The 27,569-nt window shown below is 53.1% G+C and overlaps 1 protein-coding gene across 1 annotated transcript; it reads left to right on the top strand.

The window, feature by feature from the left end:
- Positions 1-3: 3 nt before the first annotated feature.
- SRD5A1 (steroid 5 alpha-reductase 1) lies at positions 4-27,569 on the top strand (the record flags this gene model as incomplete). The annotated part of the gene is made up of 5 exons (XM_029941290.1): positions 4-152; positions 14,330-14,496; positions 17,825-17,926; positions 19,597-19,747; positions 25,532-27,569. Coding segments are annotated over 5 exons (636 nt in total), but the record flags the coding sequence as incomplete, so codon positions are not given.

The raw sequence follows: 27,569 nt of genomic DNA, 5'->3' as shown, positions 1-27,569 counted from the left end.
TGCGGGCTGCCGGCGCGGGCCGCCTGGGCGCTGCAGGAGCTGCCGTCCCTGGCCGTGCCGCTCTGGGTGTGCACCCGCACGGCTGCCGAGCGCCTCCGGCACGCGCCCAACCGCGTCCTCCTGGCCATGTTCCTCGTCCATTACGCGCAAAGGTAACCGCCGGCCGGCGCGCCCCACCCCTGGCCCTCTCGCCACCTGTGCCCGCCCCGGCACCCCCTCCCGGGGTACCCCCTCCTCGGCGGTCCCCGTCCTTTCCTTCCTCCTTCCATCCCGTGCCTCCTTCCCGCAGCCTCCTTGCCCGGCCCTCCCTGCCGCACCTCTCCGCACGGTCTCCCCGGTGCTGTCTCCCTGCTGTCCCCTCCCCGGGGTCCTCTCGGGCGCCGGGACCTCCCCTGCATCCCTGCTGCCCTCGCCCTCCACCCCGGTTCTTCCAGCTCCTTCCCTGGTGCGGACGGTTCCTTTAGCACAGTCTGGGAAAGTGGGGGATATGGGTAAAGGGCACTGGAAAGGGAATCGGAGAAGGGGTTGTTTTGGTTTTGATTTTTGCAAAACTTTGGGAATTGGTGTGATACACGGTTATCCTGGTCTTTGTTCTCTTCTGTGAAGACGAGATTATCGGACCCAAAGGTGACTGCAGATGACCTCAAATTATCCTAAGCTATAGTTTTTGGCTCCTTTAGTACCATTTCCACTTTGGTCTCATTGCAGTGGGTGGAGCTGTTTGTATCTAGACCAGTTACTACCTGCAAGTTGGAAGCCTAGTTTTCTAGAACTGGATACTCTGTGATTTCCCCTTTACCATACATGGACTTTATGGGCTCTAGGGCTTCAAGTTCAGAGACCTTCACTCCTACATTATGCAAGAAGTCCCAAGATTTTGGGAGTACCTTTCCAATCAATGACTTTAGAGACATAGAATCTTTAAGGGGATTTCCAGATCTTTTGGTAATTTAAAATGGCTGTGCCTGAAATCTTCAGGTCCTCAGTAAGTTGGGGCTCTCTCTAGTTCTTAAGGGTTGACTTTTCCACAGCTGAAGCAAATGGCTGAATAAAAGTTGAAACTCAGAATTTAAAATTTTCCACTCAGTGTCACTTCGGTGGCTCAGTTGGGCATCCAACTTTGGCTCACGATTTCATGATTTCACTGTCCATGAGTTCGAGCCCGCATCCGGTTCTGGGCTGACAGTTCAGAGCCTGGAGCCTGCTTCAGATTCTGTGTCTCCCTCTCTCCCTGTCCCTCCCCCACTCAACGATCTCTCTCTTTTTCTTTTTCAAAAATAAACATTAAAATTTTATTTTAATTTTTAAATTTTCATTCAGACTTGAAACAGCTGCACAGTTTAAAAGGATGTTCTCTGCATCTGAGTGAGCTCGGTTCACTTACTCTGTGACTGGGGGCAGTTGACGTGACCTCTCTGATTTTGGGTCCCACCTGACAACACCCATGTGATAAATAGGAAAAGGAAGCGTCCGTGGGTGCCCCTCTTCTGTTCCGTTCTCGATTCAGGAGTCCCTGGTGCCCTGTGTTCCCCCATCTGCTTTTTAGGAAGGTGCTTTGAACAGGCAGAGTCAAGTCAGGTGTTCAACAAAGGCTTTCTGAGTCCTGTGTTCCTGACTCTCCACGATTACTCCAGTACGCAGAATGGTTGTCCGACTGCCAGTTTTCTTTGTAATGTGATTGAGCATTACTGCAACTTGACCGTCAGTACAATTCTCATGTCTGCCTACATGTCTCCATAAACATGCTGGAACATGTGTCCGTGTCCCTGATGCCCAAAATTAAGTTCTGGGGTCAGACTGGTAGACGCTATCCCAGCCACGTCACTGGGGGACTTGGGATAAGTTCCAAAGCTGTTCTGCACCAGGTTTCCCCATCAAGGAAATGGGCACAGTGATGGCGCCAGCCTGCGGGACTGGCATGCAATTTAAATAAGGATGACCCCGTAAAATGCCTGCGCAGTGCTGGCAAACCCCAGTGGTCAGCAAACAGAACAATCCCGTAACGTCGCTGTGCAGATGGGCACACATATATGGACCCGGGATATCGTTCATGGGCACCTGCTGCCGGTCTCAAGTACCAAGAAGAAACTTCTGAAGACATGGCATCGGAAATGTGTCAAGGGAGCACTTTACAGAGCTTTGAAAGCCTGACTTGAACCTTTTAACTTAAAATATTACATTTAATTATATCTGAGGTCAACCAGTGGGAGACTGGTTGAATGCAGCGTCCCACGGGGCCAGAGCCACCTTTAGGGTGACAGTCCTTGACTAGACCATTCAGATAGGGGAGGCCACTGAGACTCAGAAGTCAGGTGTTTTCCTGGAGGCTACTGGACAGCAGGGTGCTGGGTCTAAACCCTGACTCCAAGAACAGCGGCTTTAAACACTAGTCGAGAATTTGCTAGTTCAGGCATGGTTTTTTAACCGGCTGGGCTGTTTGTTTTTCTTTTTTTCTAAAGTTTATTTATTTTGAGAGAGAGAGAGACACACAGAGCATGATCAGGGGAGGGGCAGAGAGAGAGGGAGACACAGAATCGGAAGCAGGTTCCAAGCTGTCAGCACAGATCCCGTATTTTTCAAGTCATCCGTGTTATAGTACATAGAGCCTGTGGCTTTGGGGACATGTAAGCTTTCCAGATAGAAAAGATAAACATTTTCCGTTCTACCTAAACAGCTAATTTATTAAACGGTCATTTGACCTAAGTCAGCGAGCGCTTGGAACAGAAGTGTAAACAGCATTTTAGTGCCCACTGTAAAGCCTCCAGCTGACCAGCCTGTGTTTCTGCAGCCCCGCCGTTTGTACGGGGCCCTGCCCAGGACACAGGGCCGAGGAGGACCGGACACCATGGGAGCTGCAGGGGCCCCAGGCTGAGCTCCCAGATTACCCAGGAGTGAGGCCAGGCAGCCGGGAGGGAAGCGTTAGCCACTTGAAGGAGTGGGGAGCACCCAAGGCAGGTGCAGAAGCTTCCCACACTCACACAGGGCAGTCTCTGTGTCTTTTTGTATCCATTTGGCGCACATTTCTGAAGACTGATTTACAAACCTGCCCCTGAACTCGTTATTGGGGATATAGAGCCAAGGTACTTCCTTAAGGAGTGCCGGAAGGCAAGACAGAAAAAATCTACAGGATCTCTTTGGCAGAAGAGTCGGAGAAGGGATGAGGGTGGGAAAGAACACCCTGGGGCCCTGAGCACTTCCCCCTTGGGCAGCGGAGGACCTCTGTGGGGACGTTTTTAATCGTGGCAGGCAACGTAGTCCCCAGCCCTGGATGGTGACAGTGGGCCCCTGAGCGCCGTGTGCACTGAGCCCTCGAGGGCGAGCTCAGTGGTGTCTTCTTACGCCAGCCTTGTTATGCGCCCAACCCAACAGGCGTGGCACCCGACTGCCAACCGCCCTGTGCAGTGACTCCCTGGGGTCACACACCAGCGTCCGGGCAGATCTGCTCTGCGTCTGGCAGAGTCCCTCGGGATGGCTCCCTGACCTGCCCGCAGCGCACCTGTTCTGCTGCTCTCTCTCCTGCCCACTGGGTTTTTTCAGTACTGAGCTAACAGCTGCCCTTGCTCATGAACTTCCCCTCCCCAGCTGGGCACTGAGTTAGGAAACGAGAGAGCTGCTGGACTTACTCATTCCCTTGTTGGCTTGTCCTCTGACAGTTGTCAGGACATCCCACTTGAGCCAGGGACCACCTTTCCCCGGAGGCAGAGGAGGAGCGCTGTGTGGCCCCCAGAGGGCGGACTTCCAGATGCCCGCAGGGTCTCATCTTCCTAGCCCCCTCAGCAAGGGCCGTGCCCAGCCAGATCCCAGAGCTTGCAGGACCTGGCCCTTCTGTGAACCCCTGATTGTGACCCTCAGAGTGTCACACCTGCATCTCTTCATCGTTTCTCCTGTTCTGTTCTGCTGGTGGCCTTCTGGGGAGAGCCTGGCCCCAGCCTCACTTTTTTTTTTTTTTCTGGTTTTTCACGGTCTTTGATTAGGCCTTTATTCATAATTAGCTGTCCAAAATCATGACTTTTATGGAATAAACAAACCTAAGTTGTTATGTGGCAGCTTTCTTTTCATCCGTGGTGAGTTTCTTCTCTGCAGGCTTCTTCTCACTGCTGGTTTCTTGGTCGCTGCAGCTTTCTTTCCTGCCAGTGGTTTTTTCTGCTTCTTAACACCAACAGCCTTCTTTCCTTTCTTTACTACCACAGGCGTCTTGCCTGGAGCACCCTCCTCCCCTGATTGGCTTCTAAGGCTGCTGCGGCCTTATCCATTCGGAGTTTGTGATTCTTGGCCTGGCGAAGAACGGGGTTCCGGCGCATGGTCTTTGCATATGGGTTCAGCTTCAACATGATTCTCAGGTTTTTCAGTGGATTCTTCTTGAGGACTCTGCGATGCATCTTCTTGCGTGGTGCTCGGAGGGCTCTCTGAATCTCTGGGCTCTTCAAGATTCTGCTAAGGTCTGTATTAAGCATCTTATGCATGGGAAGGTTGTAGTTACTCTTGAGGGAGGCAGCCTTACGCCAAGTGCCATAGAGATTACCCAGCTTGCGGAAGGCACTTTCAGTCCAGACGCAGAAACGTCCCACATGCCCGCCAGGAGCAAGTTTCAAAATGTTCAGTTTGCCTACGTTAAGCAAAGTAATTCCGGGGATGTTTCTGAAGGCCTTGATGATACCGTTGTCCTCATTATAGATGATGCAGGGTCCCCTGCGTCGGATACGACGTCGGTTCCTCATGCTGCCCTTGCCAGCTCTCATTCGCTGAGAGGCATAGACCTTTTTGATATCATTCCAGGCTTTTAAGTTTCTTAAGAAGCAAAACAGCCTCCTTAGTCTTCTTGTAGCCTTCAACTTTATCTTCAGCCACCAAAGGAAGTTCAGGAACTTGCTCAACTCGATGACCTTTAGACATGACCAGTGCTGGTAAGGCGGAGGCGGCCAGGGCGGGGCAGATGGCATATGGTTTCTGTGTTGCGCTCACTCTGCAGTGCCAACGGTGCCAGGTTTTGGTGGGTGCAAACATGCGGCCCCCACGACATGTTTCCAAAAGCACCCTGGCCAGAACGGTGAGTCCCACCACCTCAAACTCTGGAATTGGAGCCACAGCTCTGCCAGTACCCCAAGACTCAATACTGGTTTGATGACCTGCTAATTCACTGACAGCATATGGCTGTCTGTTGTTTTTGCGCAAGTTGGTGTGAACAGAGTTCACAATACCAGGTCGAATGGGAGCCTTGAATACAGCAGGCAGAGTAACATTTTTGCCAGATGACTCCCCCTTTTCGGAGTACTCAGAGATCAATGGACGAGCACTCGCCATCGCGGGGAGAGGAGAGGGCCACACTCCTCTCAACCCGGCGGCTCCTATAGGAAAAGCCGGCCTCACTTTAAATGTGGCGTATGGTGGGGGCCTGGGTGGCTCAGTCGGTTAAGCATCCGGATGTGGCTCAGGTCATGATCTTATGGCGTGGGAGTGCGAGCCCTGTGTCCGGCTCTGTGCAGGCAGTGCAGAGCCTGGAGCCTGCTTCAGATTCTGTGTCTCCCCCTCTCTCTCTGCCCCTCCCTCCCCAGCTGGCGCTCTGTCTCTCTCTCTCTCTCTGTCTCAAAAGTAAATAAGCATTTAAAAAAAAGTAATAAATAAATGTGGCATGTGTAGTATTAGAAGAGGTCAGGAAGCACGGGAGGTGAAGGGTACCTTGACCCCTTGGCCCTTATGGCTTCAAATAATTTGAGGGGAAAAAAGACTTGGATGCAAAGGTATAGAGTGACAGGTAGTGAAACATTTATGATGTTCGTAGCTTTGTCCTGAAAGCGCACAGAGCTTACTTAAGTCTGTGGCCTTACAGGCGTCTGTGCGGTTCATTGCCAGAGAGAGGTACAGAGAGAAAAACCAAGTAGGAACAGATCCACATCTCGGAGGCGCGGTGGGTCTCAGCGGCGTCGAGCTGTGGACAAACAAGGTAGTGACCGTCCGTTATTAAAATTAACAGCCTTTCTCAGTGTTGGACATCTAAACATGAGCAAGTCCACTGGCCCCTCAGTGGCTGCCAAGTTACCCAGTGGCTGTTTTGTTGCCCCTGGGACATGACGTCTAGTAGCTTTTATTCTGAGAGTCACGTCACTTGCTGGATGAACATGCTGTTTCTTTGCAAAAATTACTCCAGTTTGCTGGGAAGACACTTCAGGAGATTGTGCTCTTGTTCAGGTTGTGAGTTACAGGGACCCAGAGCTAGTGTCTGGATCTAAACACCTGAAAATCAGGGGCACCCGGGGGGCTCCGTTAGCTAAGCGTCTGACTCGATTTTGGCTCAGGTCATGATCTCGTGTTCTGTGGGTTTGAGCCCCGCATCCGGCTCCCAGCTGGCAGCTCAGAGCCTGCTTGGGATTCTCTCTCTCTCCCTCCCTCTCTCTCTCTCTGCCCCTCCCACACACACATGCGCACGTGCGTGTGCTCTCTCTGTCAAAATAAACAAATAAAACTAAAAATATTAAGATAGTAAATGATGGTCCTAAAAGAAACATTTAACGTCTTAAATGTTTAAGGATCATGATTCCAAGTCTTTGCCCTGAGTGCTGACCTCTGATAGGGCCGGTTCCCTCAGGCCTTCCTCCCTCTTAGCAGACCACACCGAGCTGACGGGCACAGACCTACTGACCACCGAGCTGGGCCTCACGCGGCATCGGTCTCTGGCTTGAGGAGCCCCGGCACACACCCCATCCCGCACGCTTCGGAGGCTGAGGAGCTCGGGCTCTGGCCACCACAGCGGCCACAGTGACCTAAGCTGGCTCTGGTGACCTTTGTTTCCATTTCCCTTCCAAGGGCTTTACAGAATACTGTCTTTGTACTTAACGTTAGAGAACTCGCAGGGCGCCTGGGCGGCTCAGTCAGTTGAGTGTCCAACTTCGGCTCAGGTCACGATCTCGCTAGTCACCAGTTCGAGCCCCGCGTCAGGCTGTGCTGACAGCTCAGGGCCTGGAGCCTGCTTCGGATTCCGCGTCTCCCTCTCTCTCTGCCCTTCCCCCACTTACTCATTCGCTCTCGCGTGCTCTCTCTCTCTTTCAAAAATAAGTAAACATTACCAAAAAATTTTTGTTAAACATTCGGGAACTTGCCTGCAGACACTGTGTGTGTCCACCTGTTTGTTCACGTGGCCAGTTCACCCTGACCTCTTCCGATAGCGATCGCAGACCGTCAGCTAGGAAACCTCATTTCTCTCTCTCACCCCTCTGGTCTGTTCCAAACAAATTACGGGCCAGGACTTACAATCCGTGTTGGTGTTACATGCAAATGCACCTGCAGGTGAAGCACGTGCACCTTGTGGAAATCTTAGAACCGAAGGAGACGTTAAAAACCACCTATAACTGCATCACTTGAAGCGCTGACAGAATTCGAGTCTCTGCTTTTCCCTTGTCCCTCATGGTCTTTAGGAGGGACGGGATCATTTCTTCAGAGCAGTGAGGATACAGACAGGCATAAACACACAATCTCGTTACCCCCCCCCCCCGCTCAGTCCGTATAATAACATCAGTATCCTTCTGGGTGGGTAGAAACACTGAACTAAAATGACTGTCTCGTACGCCGTGGGCTGACCAGGCGGGACCGGCCCTGGCACCCCAGCCCCACTTCTCACCGCGCCCTGCTGATGCGGTGGATGGAGCACCTGGGAAGGTGACGTTGCCCGAGAGCGTGCCCTGTCTGAGTGTGTCTGTCACCAAGTCCCCATGCTCCTCTGAGCCTCCGGGTCCCGATCTGTTAAACAGGGTGATCGTAACAGCTTTGAAAGTGTAAAAAAAAAAAAAAAAAGCATGTCGTATACGATTAGGAATGACTAGAAATGTTTCGTCGGGAGCGGTGAGAAACACGTTATGCGATGCCTGAGCTTGTGAACATGCCCAAGCTGGAGACCCGGCAGGAGGCTGCCGGCCATCGAAGCTGCAGAGAACTCCCTGTCCTGTCCCCTCGTCGGACGTGTCCCACCTGCCTGGCTGCCTCCCAGCCACAGAGACGTGACCTTTCCGTGGGTAAACACCACTGGTGCTGTTTCTGTACTGTTTCATTACATGGGTCAGAAAGAAAGGAAATAAGTAGGATATTGTAACACAGTGGAGAACACAGTATCAGGTCCAGTCCCACGCTCCATCTCATGAGCTGGAAAACAATCTCTCCGCAGCTCCCTGGTCCCTCACCGTTTTACGTCCTTTAGCTCATTGCAGGAGCCAAACACGGACTGGAGTAACACATTACCTAAACTATGCCTAAGTCTGAGCACGTCACGGTCTATCTTGCAGATGATTTCCAGGTTCAGGGATTTCCCTTTTCTGCGGTTCCGTGTGGAAGGGTGCTTGTGCACACAGATGGGACCCCGTGCGAGGGGGGCTTTTCACGCCCGTGACCGTGGGCACGGAGGCGGCCTGGGCCCCAGGGCACCGGACCACGCACGACAAGTGCTGTGTGGCTGAGCCCGGCCCCGCGTCTTAACGTGATCCTCCACCGTGATGAGCCGCTTGGGGTCCACGGCAACCCTAGGTTTGCCCTGTCCCTCTGGAGTCTAGATGATGGCTCAGATAAAAGTCATACCCGGAAGCACCCCCAACACCACCATTTTGGTTCCTAATGGGCCCATTTCAAAGGAAACCCTTTAGAGGCACCTGGGGGCGTTCAGTCGGTGAAGCTTCCGACTTCTGCTCAGGAGGTTCATGAGTTCGGGTCCTACATCAGGCCCTGTGCTGACAGTACAGAGCCTGCTTTAGATCCTCCGTGCCCCCCAAGTGAATAAACATTTATTTAAAACAAAAGCAAACCCTTTCTGATATGCTGAATGGACTTCCAAGGAAAAAGACGTAAAGCTGAAAGAATAGCCTAAAAGGAGAGAGACAAGCCCAAAACTACCAGGAGGGAGCAGAGTGTTCCGCCTGGGCACCTGGTCCCTGAAGACCGCAGAGCCACGAGCACTTGGCCCGGGCTGGGGCGCCGAGCCTTTGGGGGGCGGGGCTGGGCTGGTGCAGAGATGTTATCTCCCTGCTTGAGGTCTGAAGGCATAGGTCACGTCCCCTGAGCCAGCCTGTTCTGACCTCTGTGGTTTTATGGCCAGGCCGGTGGACATCGGGTCACACCTGTCCCCTCCAGGGCGGAGATAAGAGAGGAGCAGAAGACGTCTGCGTCGGCCTTTCTAATGCCGTTTCCGGTCCTGGCCAGTTTTTTTTTTTAACCATAAGAACTCTTTTTTTTTTTTTTTTATAATTTATTGTCAAGTTGGTTTCCATAGAACACCCAGTGCTCTTCCCCACAAGTGCTCTCCTCCATTAGCATCACCTCCCTTCCCCATCCCTGTCCCCCTTCAGCCCTCAGTTCATTTTCAGTATTCAGTAGTGTCTCAGGTTTTGCATCCCTCTCTCTCCCCAACTCTCTTTCCCCCTTCCCCTCTCCATGGTCCTCTGTTAGGTCTCTCCTGTTAGACCTATGATGCAAACATATGGTATCTGCCCTTCTCTGCCTGACTTATTTCGCTTAGCATGACACCCTCGAGGTCCATCCACTTTGCTACAAATGGCCAGATTTCATTCTTTCTCATTGGCCACTTTTCTGACATTCGCTTTCTGGGAGACTAGAGAGAAGTGAACCTTCTCCTGGGTCCTTTGTGCACATCTTTTTCAGGCTCCCCCAGGGCACTCTCTGGACCAGATCAGTGTCACTCTCTCCCATCTCGTAGCTGAGGACACAGGCACACTGTGCCCACCTCATGGCCCAGGCGGACCCCAGACCAAAGAGGCTGGCTGCCTGCAACCCAAGCCCTGAAGCCCGGAGCAAGCGAGTTTTCTGCAAAAGGCAGAGTGAGGTTTCCAGAGCGCAACTCCTGTTTTCCTTTCAGTTAGAGGTCAAAACTGGGGCTTTTTTTCTGGGGGAGGGAGGGCCAGATAGTGCTTTTTCTGAACTTTGTGGACCAAGGGACAAAGTAAGGGATATTGTGAGAGATATTCCACAAGATTTATGTATGCAGGGAGGGGCAGAGAGGGAGGGAGAGGGAGAATCTTAAGCAGGCTCTACACTCAGCATGGAGCCCAACATGGGACTCGGTCCCACGGCCACGATCATGACCATGACCTGAGGCAGACGCTTAATGGACTGAGGCACCCCGGCACCCCGACAGGTTTCTGATTTTCTGATTTTCACTGGACAAATTCATTGCTTGAAAGGCACTTATGGAATTCTCCTGGATTCTTCTGTTGAAGTCTGTCCTTCCATATGTGATTACATCATAGGTCAGTGTCTTCCACGTGAGCGACGGCAGGTCCCCAGGTATACAGGGAAATAGGTTTTGAAATGTTCAAAACACACTGGATTTTTGAGCTTAGAAATCATATCCATTTCAAGTTTATGTGAGAATGCAGATCTCGCTGCTGCTTTTGACGTTAACGGCACAAAGTCTTCCATGACTTGGGATTCAGACAGCGTCCGTTTTTGCTGAAGTGACTAACATAGCGTAGGGTTTGCACAAGAGTGATACCTTGCCTTATAATTTCAGGTTGAATTCCCTGAGAGACACTATCAGATCTGCAGCAAGAGGGCTAATTTCAAAGCGCAGTAATAGTGGTGGAGGGCCGTTTTTCTCATAAAGAGAAAGTTCAGTCTGGGCTCTGAACGAAAATGGCGGTTAAGTCCCTGGAGGGACCTTCAGGTTCACTGGTGATGCTGTTAATTCAGTCACATGCTATAAATTTTGGGGGGGGGGGGGTGAGGTGGAAAAGCACCTGCTGGTCCAGCGGAGAGCCTTGGACAGCTGCCGTTTTCACGGGTGGACAACCTGCCACATGGCCGCTGCTCCCACCAGCAGTGTCCGCATCTCAGCCCGTCGCTCCCGGGCTTGTCCCGAGTTGGTGTTTCCTCGGTGGCCGTGGAGATGCTGTCCCCGTCAGTTGTTGCTCGAAGACCATTCAGAGCCGCTTTGAACTTGGCCTCAGTCCGCACGGCTGCGCGGCTCGGGCAGTGTCCATGACCCCCCAGCACCCAAGAAGACGGCTCGCTCAAGCTTGGCCTTGTTTTTGAACTGCTTGCTGACCTCACTTCCGGCGTCCAGACCCCTCGAGCTGCTGCCCTCACCGAAAGGCTGCCCCGCGCGGCACACGGAAGGCAGCCCGGGCACCTTCTGCGCTGGCAGCCTCGCTGGCACTTCTTCTGTAACACAGTGTCACGCGTCTCTGTTTTCAGTTCTCTTCTTTTTCTGACCGTTGCTTCCCGTGCCTCGGGGATTGTGATGACCGCTGGGTCCCGTCATGGCAACCTCTGGCGCCATCTTCTGACGTGTCGTTGCACCCCGGAGCCGCACTCCACCGTGTCTCCGGAGCACTGTGGGCTCACTTCCCTTGTGTGCACAATGGGAGAACAGGGGGCGCCCAGAGGGCAACTTCAGCTCAAATCAGGATCTCACGGCTTGTGGGTTCGAGCCCCTCGTCAGGCTCTGTGCCTGGAGCCTGCTTCAGATTCTGTGTCTCATGAAAATAAATAAACATGAAAAAATTAATAAATAAGGTGTGCAGCACAGGGACAGGTGAGGCACTCAGACTGCCGCTGGGGGTGACCTGCAGCGCACCGAGCGGGGGCGCGGACCGGTGAGATGGCCGCACCACGGACCCTGTCGCCCCTGCTGGGCTCTGTGGGCGCAGCTGGTGATCAGCCTCAGGCAGGACGCAAACAGGCTACCAAGGTGGTGTTGCCGTGTGGACAGTGAAACTTGCATTTCATACAATTTTCATGTGTCATGAAATATTCCTTTGACTTTTCCACACTGCTATTTAAAAACGTAAATACCATTGTTAGTTCACGGGCCGGACGAACACAGGCCGTGACCTGGATGGAACCGGCCCGGGGGCCGTGTGTGCGGACACCTGATCCGGACTCCCGTGGCCATCACAGGCCCGGAGACGGGTTTTAGTTTCGGCTTTAGAAGGTGCGAGCTGGCGTTTGCTGGTGGTTCACTGTTCAGCCCCGAACTTGAACCTGAATCAGGAGAAACAGCTGAGAAGTTTGCTGGGCGTGATCCTCCTACAGAAATCTACCGCTTCCTCGCACCCCCTCCAGAGAGGGTCTGCACGTTTTCCGCCTGTTTGCTCAGAGCTGCCCATGTGACTGTGACACTTGGCTCGTCTACAGTGTAGACGCTTGTGCCGTCTAGACCAGCGGTCCCTGAGGCCTTACCTTTTAGTTCCTATTCCGTGTGTTTCCCCACTTTTTTCTCCCCCTCCTTTGGATCCTGCGTCCCTGTCACCCTGCGTGGCACCTGGCCGGGTTTTGTGCGGGTCGCCGGCTCCAGTCTCGTGAGCTGAGTGCTCCCCGTCTTCACAGACGTCTCCCTGAACCGCGTCCAGCCCCGCCATCACCCGGGGTTCTTTTCCTGCTCTTCTTTCACCCTGGAGTTCTTCAAACTCGAATTCTAACGCTTCGTCCTCCAGTCTGCCTCCTGGAAGATTCCCTGAGACCATCACTCTCAGGGGGGCTTCCCCTCACCTCTGTCACCGCGTGGCCCTTTCTGGCCCTTTTCAGCTCTCCCGCAGCTCGGGAATCATCACCCCTCACTGACCTCGGCGACGGGGCTGCAGCCCCCACCTCTTCCCAAGTCTGGGCACCCGGGGATAGAGTGAGAACCGATTGTCTTCTGCACTGATGGTGACCTTCCGGCTGCCCTGGCTGAGGAACGGGGAGGGGGAAAGGCACCGTGACTACGGTGCCGGATCACAGCCCGTCAGAACCTCTGCCTGTCTTTAAAGACATCCACACTAGACCAAGACACGTACACGTAACCCGGGTCAAAACCAACTCCATGTCCCAGGACAGAGGCCTGCAGTGGGCATACAGCCCAGGCGCCCACCCGCCGCCCCAGCCCCCTGCCCTGCCCGAGTGTGAGCCATGTGTCCACGATGCAGGGAACCAGCGGACGTCCCCTGTTCTTTCTGAGGCGCTTGTCAACACCAGCCCCAAGGCTCTGATGACGTCATGGCCAGAGGCCGCTTAAATTCAGCCAGTGCTTTGCCCTAAACCCACAGGAAGTCTGCGTTGGGAGAACTGGCCCGAACAAGCTGGGAAGCTTGCAGACTGCCTCTGAGGGCGTGGCTGTCCTCCCCGGGACCTGAGCGGGGCTGTCCTGGCACAGTGCCTCGTGGACACGCAGCCAGGGTTATGCCACTGGGCTGTTCTCCTGCTGCTGACCATCAGTTCCGTTGCCACCTCGAGGAGGTGGCCAGAAAGGAAGCAAATAATAAGCTTTTATGTCCTCCCCATTTTTATGGTGTAATTCACCATACGCATAGAACAAAGTTCACTCAGTTTTAGTCTGTGGTTTGGTCAAGTTTTGAGGATTGTACACAGGGTAGCCTCATCACCACGATCAAGATTCAGAACGGCTGCATCCCCTTGAGTAGATGGCCCTGTGCCTCTTCGAAGCGAATCCCCTCCCCTGACTCCAGCTGTGTCTTTTCTAGAACCTCCTAAGTCTGCTTCAGTCTCTTTCCATAAGAGATCGCTATTCAAGCTGGCGATTTCTTCTTGGGTCAGCGTTGGTCACCTGTGTCTTTTAAGGATTTTGTGTAGTTGTCCAGAGTGTCACATTTATTGACATAAAGTTGTAGATGGTGGTTACGGCAGTTCTTTCTTATCCTCTTAGAGGCCATGGGGTGTGTAGGGACAGCCCCTTTCGGTGTATTATGAATTGATGCTACAGAAGGGATTCAGACTACAGCATGGTCTCCTCTTCTCTTCGTAAGGGTCATTTCCTCGTCCTTACAGTTTCTCTCCCTAAACTTTAGTGGTGTGGTGGAACAGAAGAATGTGACCTCGGAGTTACCTGGGTTTACACTTGAGCTCTGTGACCTCGAGCAGCTTGCTTACCCACTGTGCGTCCGTCTCGGCCCCCCCCACCCCCCAGCCCCGCAGGTGTAAGAGCGTTTCCTGTCCCAGCGTCTCTGAGTGCTGTGAGCGAGGAGGGGCTGAGCGGGGAAGACAGCCACTGGGCTGACTGGTGACATGCTGTGTCCCCCGTCCCAGCGCTCAGTCTAGAGCGAGGGAGGATCGTGCGCGTTCCAGAGCCTCCCGAAGCCTTGAGTTCTCTCTCCGTGCGTCTGTTTCCCATTTTGTAACTTTCGAATCCTGAGTCTGTGCTCTGTGATGAACAGAACTGGAACGTGGTTAGTTCTTCACTGGGGAATTCTGCTTTGCGCGGGCTGTGTCCTGCTGATGGGGACTTCCGTACAAGAAGCCAGATTAAAAACCCAAGACTTATAAGAGCATTGCAGAAATGATGTTCTTTACCCTTGGTCTGTGTTTTATTTAAATTTGTTTCTGTTTCCTGTTTCCTAAGGTCCTTGATCTTCCCATTTCTGATCCGAGGAGGAAAGACAATGCCCCTGTACACATGCGTGTTGGCGTTCATGTTCTGTACGTATAACGGCTACTTGCAAAGCAGGTACCTGAGTCAGTATGCGGTGTATGCGGACGGCTGGGTCACTGACCCCCGATTTCTAGCAGGTGAGTGTCGCCGCCGTGAGGCACTCTGTTGTTCTAGTCATAACTCATACTTCCCGTCCCCGCGGCTCCTAGGTAGGACGCCCACGCTTGGTGAGAGAGAGAGGAGTCTGACGGCCCGTGACCTCGCGGCAGGGAGGCTGAGCGCTGGAGGGAGCGTCAGGTGGTCCCAGCGGCAACACATGAAGCGCATGCCTGACGCCGTCGCACACGGGCACTGAAAGCACAGACACCCGTTCCTAACGCCAACCGAAAACTAGCAGCAGCCACCAGCAGAGAGAGCAGCACGTACGATTGTGGAGCGCGGGCGCTGACTGGCCGTGGCACCTAACAGTGTCATCAGGCCTCCCGCAGTTTCCTTTGGGACTTGAGAAAGAGGCGGACTGGGTCACCATCCAACAAGGCAGTCAGAGTTTTCTGAGGATACTAACTTGAACCAACTTTGAGGTTTGGGACGTTTTCAGGTTTTTAAAATCTTTATCAGTGAATGGCGATTACGGTATATTTTCAAGTTCTAATCATAAGCTCGTAAGTTCTGCGCGAAAAGGAAAATAAAACAGCAGAGCAGCAAGGGTGAACAAAACGACACCCTCTCGAGGCTCTGTTTTATAGGAGATCGCTTCTAAATTTCAAAAGCACCCAGAGCTCCCAGCTTCAGCTCCACGCCACGGCCTGCCCCCACCGCGGGCATCTCTCAGCGAGAGTGTCTGATCACGGACAGCCTCGCGCTGGGGCGCTGCTTTGCTGTAGACCAGGTGTGTCCCTCTGCCCCCAGACAGGGGCTCGCCAGACCCAGCTTAGGCTGTGGGTGCCGTGCCCCCAGATTCCTGCTTGACCGGCCCGCCCTTTGACTACCTGATTTCCTTCTGCCCCGACCAGCAAGAGGAGGAACACTGTGGTCGCCCTGTGCGGAAGATCCTGTTCTCCGCCAGGAGCCACACACGTGCTTCCTGCCGCCCCACGTTCCCTAGAGGGCAGAGATTGGGGTCCTTGCACACACGTATGGACAATCCGATGGCACAACACCTGCTCAACGTCTGAACCGTGTAAATAGCAGACCCCGGGCTTCACCATGTCACCGCACTGGTGCCCCAGGAACAGGCGGCGAGGGACAAGGGAAGGGGCTTCTTAACGAAGGGGTACAGGCTTTAAATGTTTGAGTTTCTCCCACAAACCATTTCTGTGACGAATAGTTTGACTACTTTTGATGAACAACAACAAAACCAAGAATCCTCTTGGTATGTGAATTTCAGTGTCGTTTCAAGTAGCCAGGCAGACAGACCCCGTCCCCTGCAGATGGCCCTGAGGCTGGTCTGAAATTAAAGACCCCACTGTATTGTATACAGACCTCTCAACTTCCCTACAGTTCAACAGAAGGAATCAGAAATGAAAAAAATATATCAGTTGGGAAGCAAACAGGGTTACTTTTTTGGTGTTATATTGATTTCAGAGAGTTTATAGTTTTTGTAAGGAGGTAAACGTGAAACGACATGAATATTTAACCGCGTTTATGATACTTACCATGAAGAGCTAAGCAAATAGTAATAATAGTAATGTCCTAACAAAAAGTTTCTCAGAGCAGTAAAAGTGGTACCAAGACTTCACGATTCCTAAAAACAGAATTAAATGTGTAGCTTAGAGGAGCCCAAATGCCAGCTTTCGTAGCAATCTGAGTGACAAATGAGCTTAACTCTAAGAAGAGAAAGTCAAACATGGAATTTTGAGAACATGATTCTTTCTGGAACCACAAACTTGAGGACAGATCACCTAGAGGTGACAGACATACTGAAATGCAAAACCAGTTTTGAATCAACTACAGATTTATGGATCTAATAAGTGACTTACAAAGCATATTGCAAAATTCGGTATGAACTATGTAGAAAAAAACCTGCCTACAGTTGGTGAAACCGGAAGGAAGAAATCTTAAAACCCTTGCTGTGGACCAGAATGTGTCACGTGTCCCTGTGGTGACGGTGACAAATGATCCCACACCCCGGGATGACCTGAGAGTCCAACTGACCAGGTTACTCCAGGTGTACGTTCCTTTGACCTTGAATGGAAAGCCACCGACAAGCACCGTCTGACCTTCGCATTTCTGTAGTATCAGAGGATGATCACACCAACTCAAGTTATTCCTTTTATAAAACCCCATTTGGGCATTTTACCTCTTCTTGTTGGAATGAAGACACGTGATCTAATAAGTCTCCTTTTTAAGTGGTGAAAAGCGTCCAAAAACTCTTCAGAGCCCTCGAGGAAACATCGGGAGGCTGTGGGATGTCCGGGGAGGGCCGCGTGGCCAGCAGCCAAGGTTGCCGTCGGGATCCGGGGCACGAGAGCAGACCTGGGGGGTGACAGGCGAGTGAGTAGGAGGTGGGTGGCGGGCGAGGCCGTGGACATGCAGGAAGCTGTTCCAACAAGGCTGCAGAGAAGGACAAGGGGACCGTCCGAGATGAGCAGCAGGAACCCCTCCCCGGGAGCCTGTGCACGGCTGGCCACACGGGGAGGTCAGCCGCACCTCACGTGGTTTCCCTGAGGACCCAGTGAGTCGTGCGGGCCACCCCGAGGTGCTGATGCTCGCCTGTGCCAGGGTCCGGTCGTCCTGAAAACGCACACTCGGGCCATGAGGTCCATGCGTTTTGGGCAGGTTATGTAACTTAGCAGTTGTGCTAGGAAGGCAGAGCTCTCGGGGCGCCTGGGGGGGGCTCAGTCGGTTGACCGTCCCAACTTAGGCTCAGTCATGATTTCATGGTTCATGGGTTTGAGCCCCATGTTGGGCTCTATGCTAACACCTCAGAGCCTGGAGCCTGCTTCACATTCTGTTTCTCCCTCTCTCTCTGCTCCTCTGCTGCTCATGCTTTTTTTCTGTCTCTCAAAAATAAAGAAACATTAATAATTTTTTTAAAGAAAAACAGAGCTCTGGGGCGCCTTGGTGGCTCAGTTGATTAAGCGCCAACTTCAGTTCAGGGCATGATCTCACGGTTTGTGGGTTTGAGCCCCACATCAGGCTCTGAGCTGTCAGCCTGCTTCGGATTCCATGTGTCCCTCTCCCTTTGCCCCGCCCCTGCTCGTGCTCTGTTTCTCCATCTCTCAAAAATAAATAAATGTTAATAAGAAAAAGAAAGAGCTCTATTTAGCAGACCTAACAGCAGCGCTTTAGAAATTATTTTTCTAAACAAAACACCATATTATAATGGGTTTTACTATCGGCCGTGACTGACATGTTACTAATGGTGACTAGGACAGATTGCAGTGACTCCGGTCATTCAGGCTTGGCTTCGTGAATGTCACAGCTCCCTGGCCGTAACCCTCGTCTGCATTTTCTCTTTTTCAGGCTGCTGCATGTGGTTGCTAGGCATGCTGGTCAACATCCATTCAGACCACATCCTGAGGAATCTCCGGAAACCAGGCGAGACCGGATATAAAATTCCACGGGGTACGTCCTGAGGAACGGAGAACAGATTCCAGCGTTGCTTTGCTGGATGACTTGCTGTTTCTGTTTTGTCGGATCCAGTAACCAGCACATGATATTTGCCACAAGGTTTTGACGTGAGTCACGATGGTTGGTAGCAACCACTGTGACTACTGTTTTATCAGATTCTGGCTAAACTGAATGAATAGCTATTCAGGAAAAAGGAAACTCTTTCTACCCGTGTTTGGAAAGAGAGTATGAGGAAGAATTTATAGGGTTTTTTTTACATTTATTTTTGAGAGGCCCTGAGCTGTCAGCACAGAGTCTGGCATGGGGCTCGAACTCTGACCATGAGATCAGGACCTGAGCCCAGGTCAGACACTCGACTGACAGAGCCAGCCAGGTACCCTCCCATACTTCCTTTCCAGAGACCGCATAGACAACCAATCCTCTCTCTGAAAACAACTAAAGTCGTTGGGTACGTGTTTTTTTAATCTTTTAAATGCATCTGCATGGTAGGAAGAAAGGGCGTCATCATCATCAAAGGGCAGACCCTGGATGGATGCTGGGGTCCAGGCCACACCTCGTGCCCTCACGCAGGTTTGTGGCCCAAGTGTGTGCCAGATACGGTCGGTCCAGAACCCTCAGGCCAGGAGTTAGGACCCGTGTGACTCTAGAGAGGTGGTGCCCTCACGCACGTGGCCCCCACAAGCCCAGATCCCCACAGGGACCTGCCTTCAACCCAGGCCTCGGGGAGCCCGACGGACCATGTGCCGCACAGTGTGGGCCATGAGTTGCAGAATCCACGAGAACATGTGCTACCACAAGATCTTAGAGAAATAGAAACAGATCATAAAATGAATATCTAATTGCTTAAGTAACTAAGAGGGATGGAAATTATGAGAAAAGGAGTAATATACTGTAGAAAGAACTGAGTAGATACAAGACAGAAAGCAAGAGAGCTTCTGAAACAAAACACTTAAATAGTCTGTAGGTAACACGGAAACCTCAGGGGCCCGTGACCAGACCTCCCTCCACCCCCCCCACCCCCGGTGACCGACTTCGGGCCTTCTCACCTGCTTTGGCCCCTCGCGTGGCCCCCCCCTGCTGTGTGCAGCACTTTCCTGGTGTATTACATTGGGGTTTAGTGTTCTAGAAGTGGGGGCGGGGCCTAGTCCTGCACCCCGGGCACCTAGAGCAGGGCTGGTCTGGGATATAGACTGTAGAGTCTGTGAAAATTGAGGAGGGAAGGAACGAAGGGAGGGAGAAAGGAAGGAAGGAAGGAAGGAAGGAAGGAAGGAAGGAATCTGCCCTTGAAAATGATCATTTTCTTCCACATTTGGCCTAGGGCCCTGTACAAGTCCGTCTTATTGAGCTGGTTTGTTCATTGTGACCCTGTGTGTTCTGTGTGTAACACGCAAGTGTCACCTGTGTGACTCACCAGCTAGGGAAGGGATATTGAAACTGTAGTAGGTCACATACAGATACACGCGTGGGTACCGATGCGGGCGTACAGTCACCACCAGGAATCGTGATCGGGGACACGTTGGGCGTGTTTCAGTGATTACAGTTCTGAAAGTCGTTTCCCCCCGAGTTGAATTTACCTTCTCCAGCGACGCATCCACTGCCGCCTGGGCGGTCAGTACCTTGTCACATTGTCGGAAACACACCCCTTGCCCATGTTTCCTCTGCAGGAGGCTTCTTTGAGTACGTGACCGCAGCCAACTACTTCGGGGAGGTGGTGGAGTGGTGCGGCTTCGGCCTGGCCAGCTGGTCCGTGCAGGGCGGGGCCTTCGCAGGCTTCACCTTCTGCAATCTACTCTCCCGAGCGCAGCACCACCACCAGTAAGTTCTCCAGCGCTCTCGGCACGGGGCGTCCACTCCCCGGCCTCCCTCTAACAGTCTTCCGGTTCCTTCTTTGAAAGGTTAACATGCATCTTAATCGCCAGATCCTAGCGTGCGTCTTGGCTTAGTCGACTGAGCACAAAACCACGAAAACATCCAAAAAGTAACGTGTTCTGGGGACCAGTCAGGGATACGTCAGCATCGTTGTTTGCTCCACCCCTACCTGAGCCTCTTTGCATTTTTGTGGCAGGGCCCATAGTCCAGTGAAATGTCAGGCTGGGGACCCCATGCGCTCTGGCCGGGAGCATGCGGTTTGCAGTGGAGAACGCGGACCGCCAGCAGCAGGGCACGGAGGGGCGCTGTGCTCAGCTCCTTCACACGAGCGCCCTCCTGCCCCGCCGTCCCTGTCGGGTTCCCGGGCTCTGTGCACCCTCGAAATCACACTGCTTTCCAACGTGAGGAACAGCATGTTATCTGATCCCCAAAAGGGCCTGTGACCATTTGACCAATATGAACTCATACAGAGCCCATGTGAACTTCGGGAGCACCCTCCCTACCCAACACACGAGGATATGGAGGGACCATGAACAGAGTCTCAGGCCTCTCGGAAAGGGGAGACCGGGGGCGGGGGTGCGTGTCTGGGGGCTCAGTCAGTTGAGAATCTGACTCTCGATTTCAGGTCATGATCCCAGGGTTGTGGGATTGAGCCCCACATCGGGAGCCTGCTTGAGATTCTCTCTCTCTCTTTGCCCCGATTCCCTGTTCATACTCTCTGTCTCAAAAAAATAAAAAACACAAAACAAAAGACAAAGATTAGAAGGGGGATACCTGGGCTTTGCCCAGTGCCACATTGTTGAGGAAAGACGGCCGGGTGGCTCACCCTGGTGCCCACGTTGACCGCTCATCCCCCCCCAGCTGCCAGGGCCCTGCCCTCTTCCCTCACTTCATTTACCCAAAAACATTTCCTGGAAGTCTCCGGTCCTGGCAGGCCTGCGCAGAGATGTAATGGCATTTGTCACTGCTTGGGAACGAGGAAGAAGGGAAAAGCCAACAGGAATTGATTGGTATCATGGCAAAGTGGAAAATGCACCGACTTTTTAGAGTCAAAATTCCCAGACTCTGTTCAGGCTCGGCCCGCATTTAAAGATGCAGAGGACTATGAACAGAGGTAACGAGGAGGATGGACCAAACTGGACTGTCTATCTAGCTAAAATTCGTGGACACAACCCCAAAAGCGTGAGAGTCATTGAGGCCGTAGGAGCAGGGTGCCCCACGTTTAGAGGTGCTCCGTAGCACTCCACACAGTGAGGGGTCTGAGTGCCAGGACCCGTCTGGGTCCAGAGCCACTGAGAAGGACAGGACGGGGGTGGGGACAGCCCACACTTACGAGGGCGCGGGAGAGGGGACCCAGTGTCAAAAGTGGCAGAAAACGGATGATTTGCTAGAATGGGTTGAGTTGTGCCCTTCCCCCCCACCAAAAAGGCACACGTGGACAGCGTGGGAGGGTGCAGGCAGGGGAGGTGCGGACACTGAGAACTCCCGAGGCTGCCAGAAGCCGGAAACCGGAAGAGGCTGTGCTTGGGAGGGAGGACAGCCATGCCCATACCCCACCTCACTTCAGCCTCCAGGAGGGAGATCATACATTCCTGATGCTTGAAGCACCCCCAGGGTGCAGTCCTTTGTTACAGACGCCCCAGGAAAGGAGACACCAACCTTTCTGCCATATAAAATCAGTTGGGTGCCTGGGTGGCTCAGTCGGTTAAGCATCTGACTTCAGCTCAGGTCATGATCTCACAATTTGTGAGTTCGAGCCCCATGTTGGGCTCAGTGCTGACAGCTCAGAGCCTGGGGCCTGTCTTCGGATTCTGTATCTCCCTTTCTCTCTCTGACCCTCCCCTGCTCACACTCTCTCTCTCTCTCAAAAATAAAAATAAAACATTAAGAAACTTTTTAAAAACAAAATAAAACCAATTGGGCCATAATGGAAGGGAGCATGTGTGAGCTTTGAAGCCCTCCATCCTCCTCTGCCAGATGAGGCCACACCGGGACCTCTTCAGGTCTCGTGCTGATGCAGTGTGCGTCTTTCGGGCGTGAAAGCGGCATTTCATAGAAAAATAACAGTGACCACAACATCAGTGAATCCTGGCCCCACCTGCCCCTCGAGTGCTGCTGAGGACCTGTCCTCACCTCCTTCCTCCTCTTCCCTTCCTCCGTGCCCCCCCCCCCCCCCCCCCCCCCCCCCCCCCCCCCCCCCCCCCCCCCCCCCCCCCCCCCCCCCCCCCCCCCCCCCCCCCCCCCCTCCTCCTTGCCCACCTCCCCTCCCTCCTCCTCTGCCTCCCTCCCCCCAGCAGGGGCCCTGAGACCACCTTCTCATGCCTGGCATCGCCTCTGGAGGAAGAGGCTATTCCGGAACATTTGTTACATTAGACCGTAGAAAGCGACTATCGGCTAGTTTCTAATAGTAGAAACACATGAGATAATACTGATATTTTAAGAAACGGGATCAGAGGAGGATTGCAGGAGAGCATGCCAAGTCAGTCGTAAAGATGTTTCCTCACATGGAATCAGGAAAATCTCTCTTCAACATTTAAATAAGAAATACATAGAAACAGAAGTCAGTCATTTCATTTTCCAAATGAAAGTCTAGGGTAATAAAAGCCCAAATGTATTCTTGGCAGAAGACTTCATGAGTTGAAAGCGCTCTTTTTCATTCATTTGCTACTTCTATTGATGTCAGTGCAAAACCAATTTTAATTGCTGAAAAATTAATGAATGCGGTTTGGTGGAAGTGTGTTCAGAAATGTTGGATTTATAAGCTGAGGACAGACTAAAAGCTATCCTTTTTTTAATAACCCAATGAACCCAGTTAATTAAACTGAAAGAAAACAATCCATGGCGCCCCTCCGAGCGCTGTGTTTGATTTATTATAACGTTCACGAGGCAGCGTTTTACTGCAGTGGATTTATTCCTGTAATTGGATGTGAAGGATTTAAATTCACGGATCGTCTCCTGATAATTAAGCTCTGGGTCGGAAACCTTGGGTCAGCGGTGCCGAGCTGCTAGCAGATACTCCGTCCTGAGGGCAAACAGTCAAGGGATTGAAGAGACGGCTGTCTTCCTGCCTTCTCCTCCCCGCCGGCCCCTGGCAGCCACGCTCACTGGTGGAGCGGCACGCTCGGTGCCCGGGTTCTGCCGCGCCCCCAAGCGTGATAGCCCGAGCACAGAGATCTCGTTCGCACCGGAGTCCCGCAGGCTGGAGGCCGCCATCGAGGCCGGCCAAGAGACTCTGTTGAAATAAAAAAAAATATTGCAGTGTTTCCCATTAGGTTTTTTTTAATTAAAAATTTTAATGTTTATTTACTTTTGAGAGAAAGAGACAGCATGAGCAGGGGAGGGGCAGAGAGGAGACGCAGAATCCGAAGCAGGCTCCGGGCTCTGAGCTGTCAGCACAGAGCCTGATGTAGGACTTGAACTCACAGACTGCAAGATCATGACCTGAGCTGAAGTTGGGTGCTTAACCGACTCAACCACCCAGGTGCCCCTTAATTGTTTTAATGGTTACTTATTTTTGAGCAAGAGGGAGAGGGGGAGGGTCAGAGAGGGAAGGACACACAGAATCCGAAGCAGGCTCCAGGCCCTGAGCTGTCAGCACAGAGCCCGACGTGGGGCTCGAACCCACAAGGTCTGAGATCATGATCTGAACTGAAGTCTGATGCCCAACTGACTGAGCCCCCAGGAGCCCCATCCCATTGAATTTAGTGTCACTTAGAAAAATGAAGTCCGTATGTCTGCAAGACACTGTGACAGATGGCGTAGTGACCAATAAGGACACCCCAGAATCTGCTTATGGAAGACTTCCTCCCTCTCACAGCTCCCGCCACCAGACTTGATCACAGAAAACATGACTTGTGAGCATGCGGAGAGGGCTTGCAGTCTTGTCAGGGGCCTGTGTCCACCAGGGGAAGACTTCGAGAGGACCTTGGGGACACGTTGGCTGTTTGTGAACCGGAAAAACAGTCGATGCTTTAAAGAATACTTTGAAGAATTAGCTACGATTTAGTAGACGCCAAATGTGATGAAGTGGGCATCCCTCCGTTAGGGGGATCTCACCTCCAACCCTTGTTCAAGCTCAGCAATAATAAAATCAAGACCAAAAATTCATGTCAGTGTCGCATAAGCGACAGCTTTGATTCTAGGCGCAGAGAAAGGGGAAAGAGAATAGGAATCTTGCTGCCCTCCCCTTTAAAGAAAAAGGATACATTCGCATGTTTATAAATCTTAAGCTAGTTTCTTGAGGTGGACGTGGGATCCCAGTGATGGAAGCGAATGAGGGAAGTTTAATCATTTGAAAAAAGCAAATTTTATTTCTATATAATGCTTTCTGTGAGACAAGGTCGACACGTTTAACAAACCTGTCTTTATCGGGGAGAGAATTCTGATCCAGTCTGACCTCCCGCAGACGTGACGCGCAGCCTGCCTTCCGACAAGCCCACAGGCCTGCGTGCGCGTCGCTGCCCCGGTTGTGCGGATTTTGAGGTGCCCTTTGCTGCTGTGCACAGTGCCCAGCGCTGCTGACTGCTGGGGACTCTCGGAGAGAAACCCGCTCGAGGTCCGGGTCCCGGGTCCTGGGTCGTGGGTCCTGGCAGGCTTGGTCCGTTCGGTTGCTAAATAACATGTATTTCTCACAGATCTAGAGGCCAAAAGTCTGCAGTCAGGGTGCTAGGACGGTGGGGTTCTGGCAAAGGCCGCTTCTGGGTTGTGGACGGTCCCCTCTCTCTGTGCCCTCACGTGATGGAGGGGAAGCTCCTTTATGAGGACAGGAGGACAGGACCCCATTCCTGATTAACACCTCCCAAAGGTCCCACTCCTAATCCCCACGCCAGGCGTCTGGCCTGTAACGTCTGCGTTCGCGGGTGCCGGGTACACAGAAGGAGGTTGCACAGACCTGCGGGCACGTTCCGAACCGGAGAGCATGTGGCACTTTTCCCCAGAGGTGGCACTGCAGTTGTGAGCGTCCCGAGCTGGGAGCAGGACGGTCCAGTCCCCAGTCAGGTCACCCACGTGGAAGAGAAGGGCTGTGGCCGTGGCCTCCAGGCATAAGTGATGCTGGGTCCAGAGCCCCCCAACGGCCCCCGGTCCCGTGCCTTTCTGGCCAGCGGACGCAGCGGGTGTGAAATGTACCTGAAACCAGCAGATTGGTTTCCCTGTCCCTTCGCTGCTGTCCCGTTTCTGCCCTGTAAACAGTAGTCGCTCTCCACCCTGGGTTTTCGTTCGTTTGTCTGTTGTGCTGATGGAAACTCCTTGTTTTCTGCCCATTTCTCCGTGTCGTCAAGTTCCTGTGAGTTTTCACTGCATCCATTAGCTGCCGCCCTCCCCAGCCAGCACAGCTAAGCGTCATTCACACCAAACTGAAAGTACCTGTTTGTGCCGCGCAGGGTCTCCAAGCAGATTCCCAGCCCTGTTTGAGTCGCCCATCCCCCCATCCCCCCCTACCTCAAGGCAGGGTTCTCTCCTGGGGAGATTTGCTGCTGGGAGTGGCCCTCCGCCCCAGTCTGCCTGCTCCCCCGGGTCTGCAGACACCGCCCCCCACCCCACGCTGATCAGCGCCTTCCCACACCCGGTACCTCAAAGAGTGGGCCTGAAATGCCCAAGTTTTATCACTAGTTTTAAAACCCTCCCTTCCCTTGCATCATGAAAAGTTGACACACCAGCATCTGGGGAATGTTTAAGTGACAAACTGATTTCTTTTTCTTAGTGTTGTTTTTCTTCTTTGTCTTATTTTAGGTGGTACCTTGAGAAATTTGAAGATTATCCGAAGTTCAGGAAAATTATAATCCCATTTTTGTTTTAAGAGTGTCGTCAGTGGAATGGTCTTGGACTTGAAGTGTTTCCATCATGATTCTCTCAGGGCTGCATAAATGAACCACTCTTCTGTCATTCTGCTCCTTCACTGTTTCCAAGATTTGCTCTATGCGTGTTTTCCTGGTGAATGTTGCCGAATAGCAAGCTAATGAGACTGCAGCCCAGGCCGAAGAAGTGGGCGCACACCGGGCCGAGGGTCCGCACCTTGGGGCCGTTCCAGCCAGCCGTTTCCCTGATTCTGGGGTCTCCTCTTTTCGCTGCATCTAAGACCAGGAATACGAGCTGTCTATGATGGCCTCCATGGACTGAGACGTGTCACCGCCCCTTGTACTCCCCATTCCAACCGTCAGTTCAAGGCCAAAGATGATGTTGCCCCTCCCCTGATACCAGCAGGGCAGTCTCCCTGGTCCCACTCACCCCACTGGCTCAGGGAGGCCCCAGGGAAACGCCCAGGCTCTCCCCTCCAGTGTGTGCAACAGAGAACACGGGGGCAGAGAAGGGAGACTCGGGGTGCAGCTGAGGCCTCTGGCACCTGCTGCAGCCTGGCCTCCCAGGTGACCCCACTGCAGAGGGGGTGCTGGGTTAGCTCCTGTAAGGGGTGAGGCACTCTGTCCCCCCTGGGGGAGGGGACCCCACTGCAGAGGGGGTGCTGGGTGCGCCCCTGTAAGGGGTCAGGGGCTCTGTCCCCCACGGGGAGGGGACCCCGCTGCAGAGGGGGTGCTGGGTGCGCTCCTGTAAGGGGTCAGGGACTCTGTCCCCCGCGGGGAGGGGACCCCGCTGCAGAGGGGGTGCTGGGTGCGCTCCTGTAAGGGGTCAGGGACTCTGTCCCCCCACGGGGAGGAGACCCCGCTGCAGAGGGTGTGCTGGGTGCGCTCCTGTAAGGGGTCAGGGGCTCTGTCCCTGCAGGGAGGATTCTTTGGCGTCCCTGGTGGGGCAGGGAGTCCCCTGTGCCCATCACCACAGGCATCAGTAGTCTCTGGTTTGAGATGCTTTCTCTTCCTTCCAGGTAGATCTACCCGGCTGTAAAGCACTATTTTCCCAGTATCCTCAGTGCTCCAAGCCGGTATCTCTAAGCAGAAGGTCTTTCTCCAAATGCACTTGAGAGGCCCATGGAGATAAATCACAGGAATGAAATTCACCACGTATTGGGGCTAGGAGGCTGTCAAGTCTCTGGGCCGCTCTCTGAAGCTGACGGGACACATGGCAGAGGTCCCCTTCTGGCCAGGGACGGCACTGCCAGGGCCACCACAGTTGCAGGGCCAGAATCTGCAGGCATAGGGGAGGAGAGGGGGAGGCTGTTCTTTGTGATCGGGGACCTGCTAGGTGGGTGGCTGGGGCGTTCAGTGCACACCCGGTCCTGGGCCCCCCCTGGGCTCCCGCACCCGCCTCCAGCTGACCTTCCAGCTACGGTCTCGCTCCCTCTCGAGGTTGTACGTAGAAGCTGTGCTCTCAGGGTTAGTGATTTGGAGAGTCTCGTCTGGTTTCAGAATTAACGTTCCCGACACAGCTACGCCGCATTGTAACTGGGAACGGAACATTCCGGAAGGAAAATGTCAGTATTCAGTGCTCTTCATTCCTTCTCCTGACCCTTTCCCAATTACTTGAAAACATGAAGCAATAAATGTTTTGGCTCTCCTCTCCTCGGGAAAACTCAAAAGTCTGGGCAGGTCACGATGGATTTGGGCTGCCACGTTCTGGAAGGCGTACCCAGCTGGGAGAAGGATGCCAGGCTGGGAAGCTCGCTGTGGTTTTCACTGTGTTATGTGAACGGCCCGCGCCAGGGCTCGCTGGGGGGTAACGGGCTTTGATGCCCACGCAGGGTGGATCATTAACGGGAAGGAAGCCTCTTCTGTCTTGTCTCCCTGCCCTCCCTCCATTTCCTAAACTGTCACTTAGCAGATTGTCACCAGTTACTGTCCTAATCATAATGAGGTTAATAAAATTACTTCAAGTCCGCTCA

The sequence above is a fragment of the Suricata suricatta genome, chromosome 6 (assembly GCF_006229205.1).
Source record: "Suricata suricatta isolate VVHF042 chromosome 6, meerkat_22Aug2017_6uvM2_HiC, whole genome shotgun sequence".
Lineage (NCBI taxonomy): Eukaryota > Metazoa > Chordata > Mammalia > Carnivora > Herpestidae > Suricata > Suricata suricatta.
This window is presented reverse-complemented; position numbering and strand designations above follow the sequence as displayed.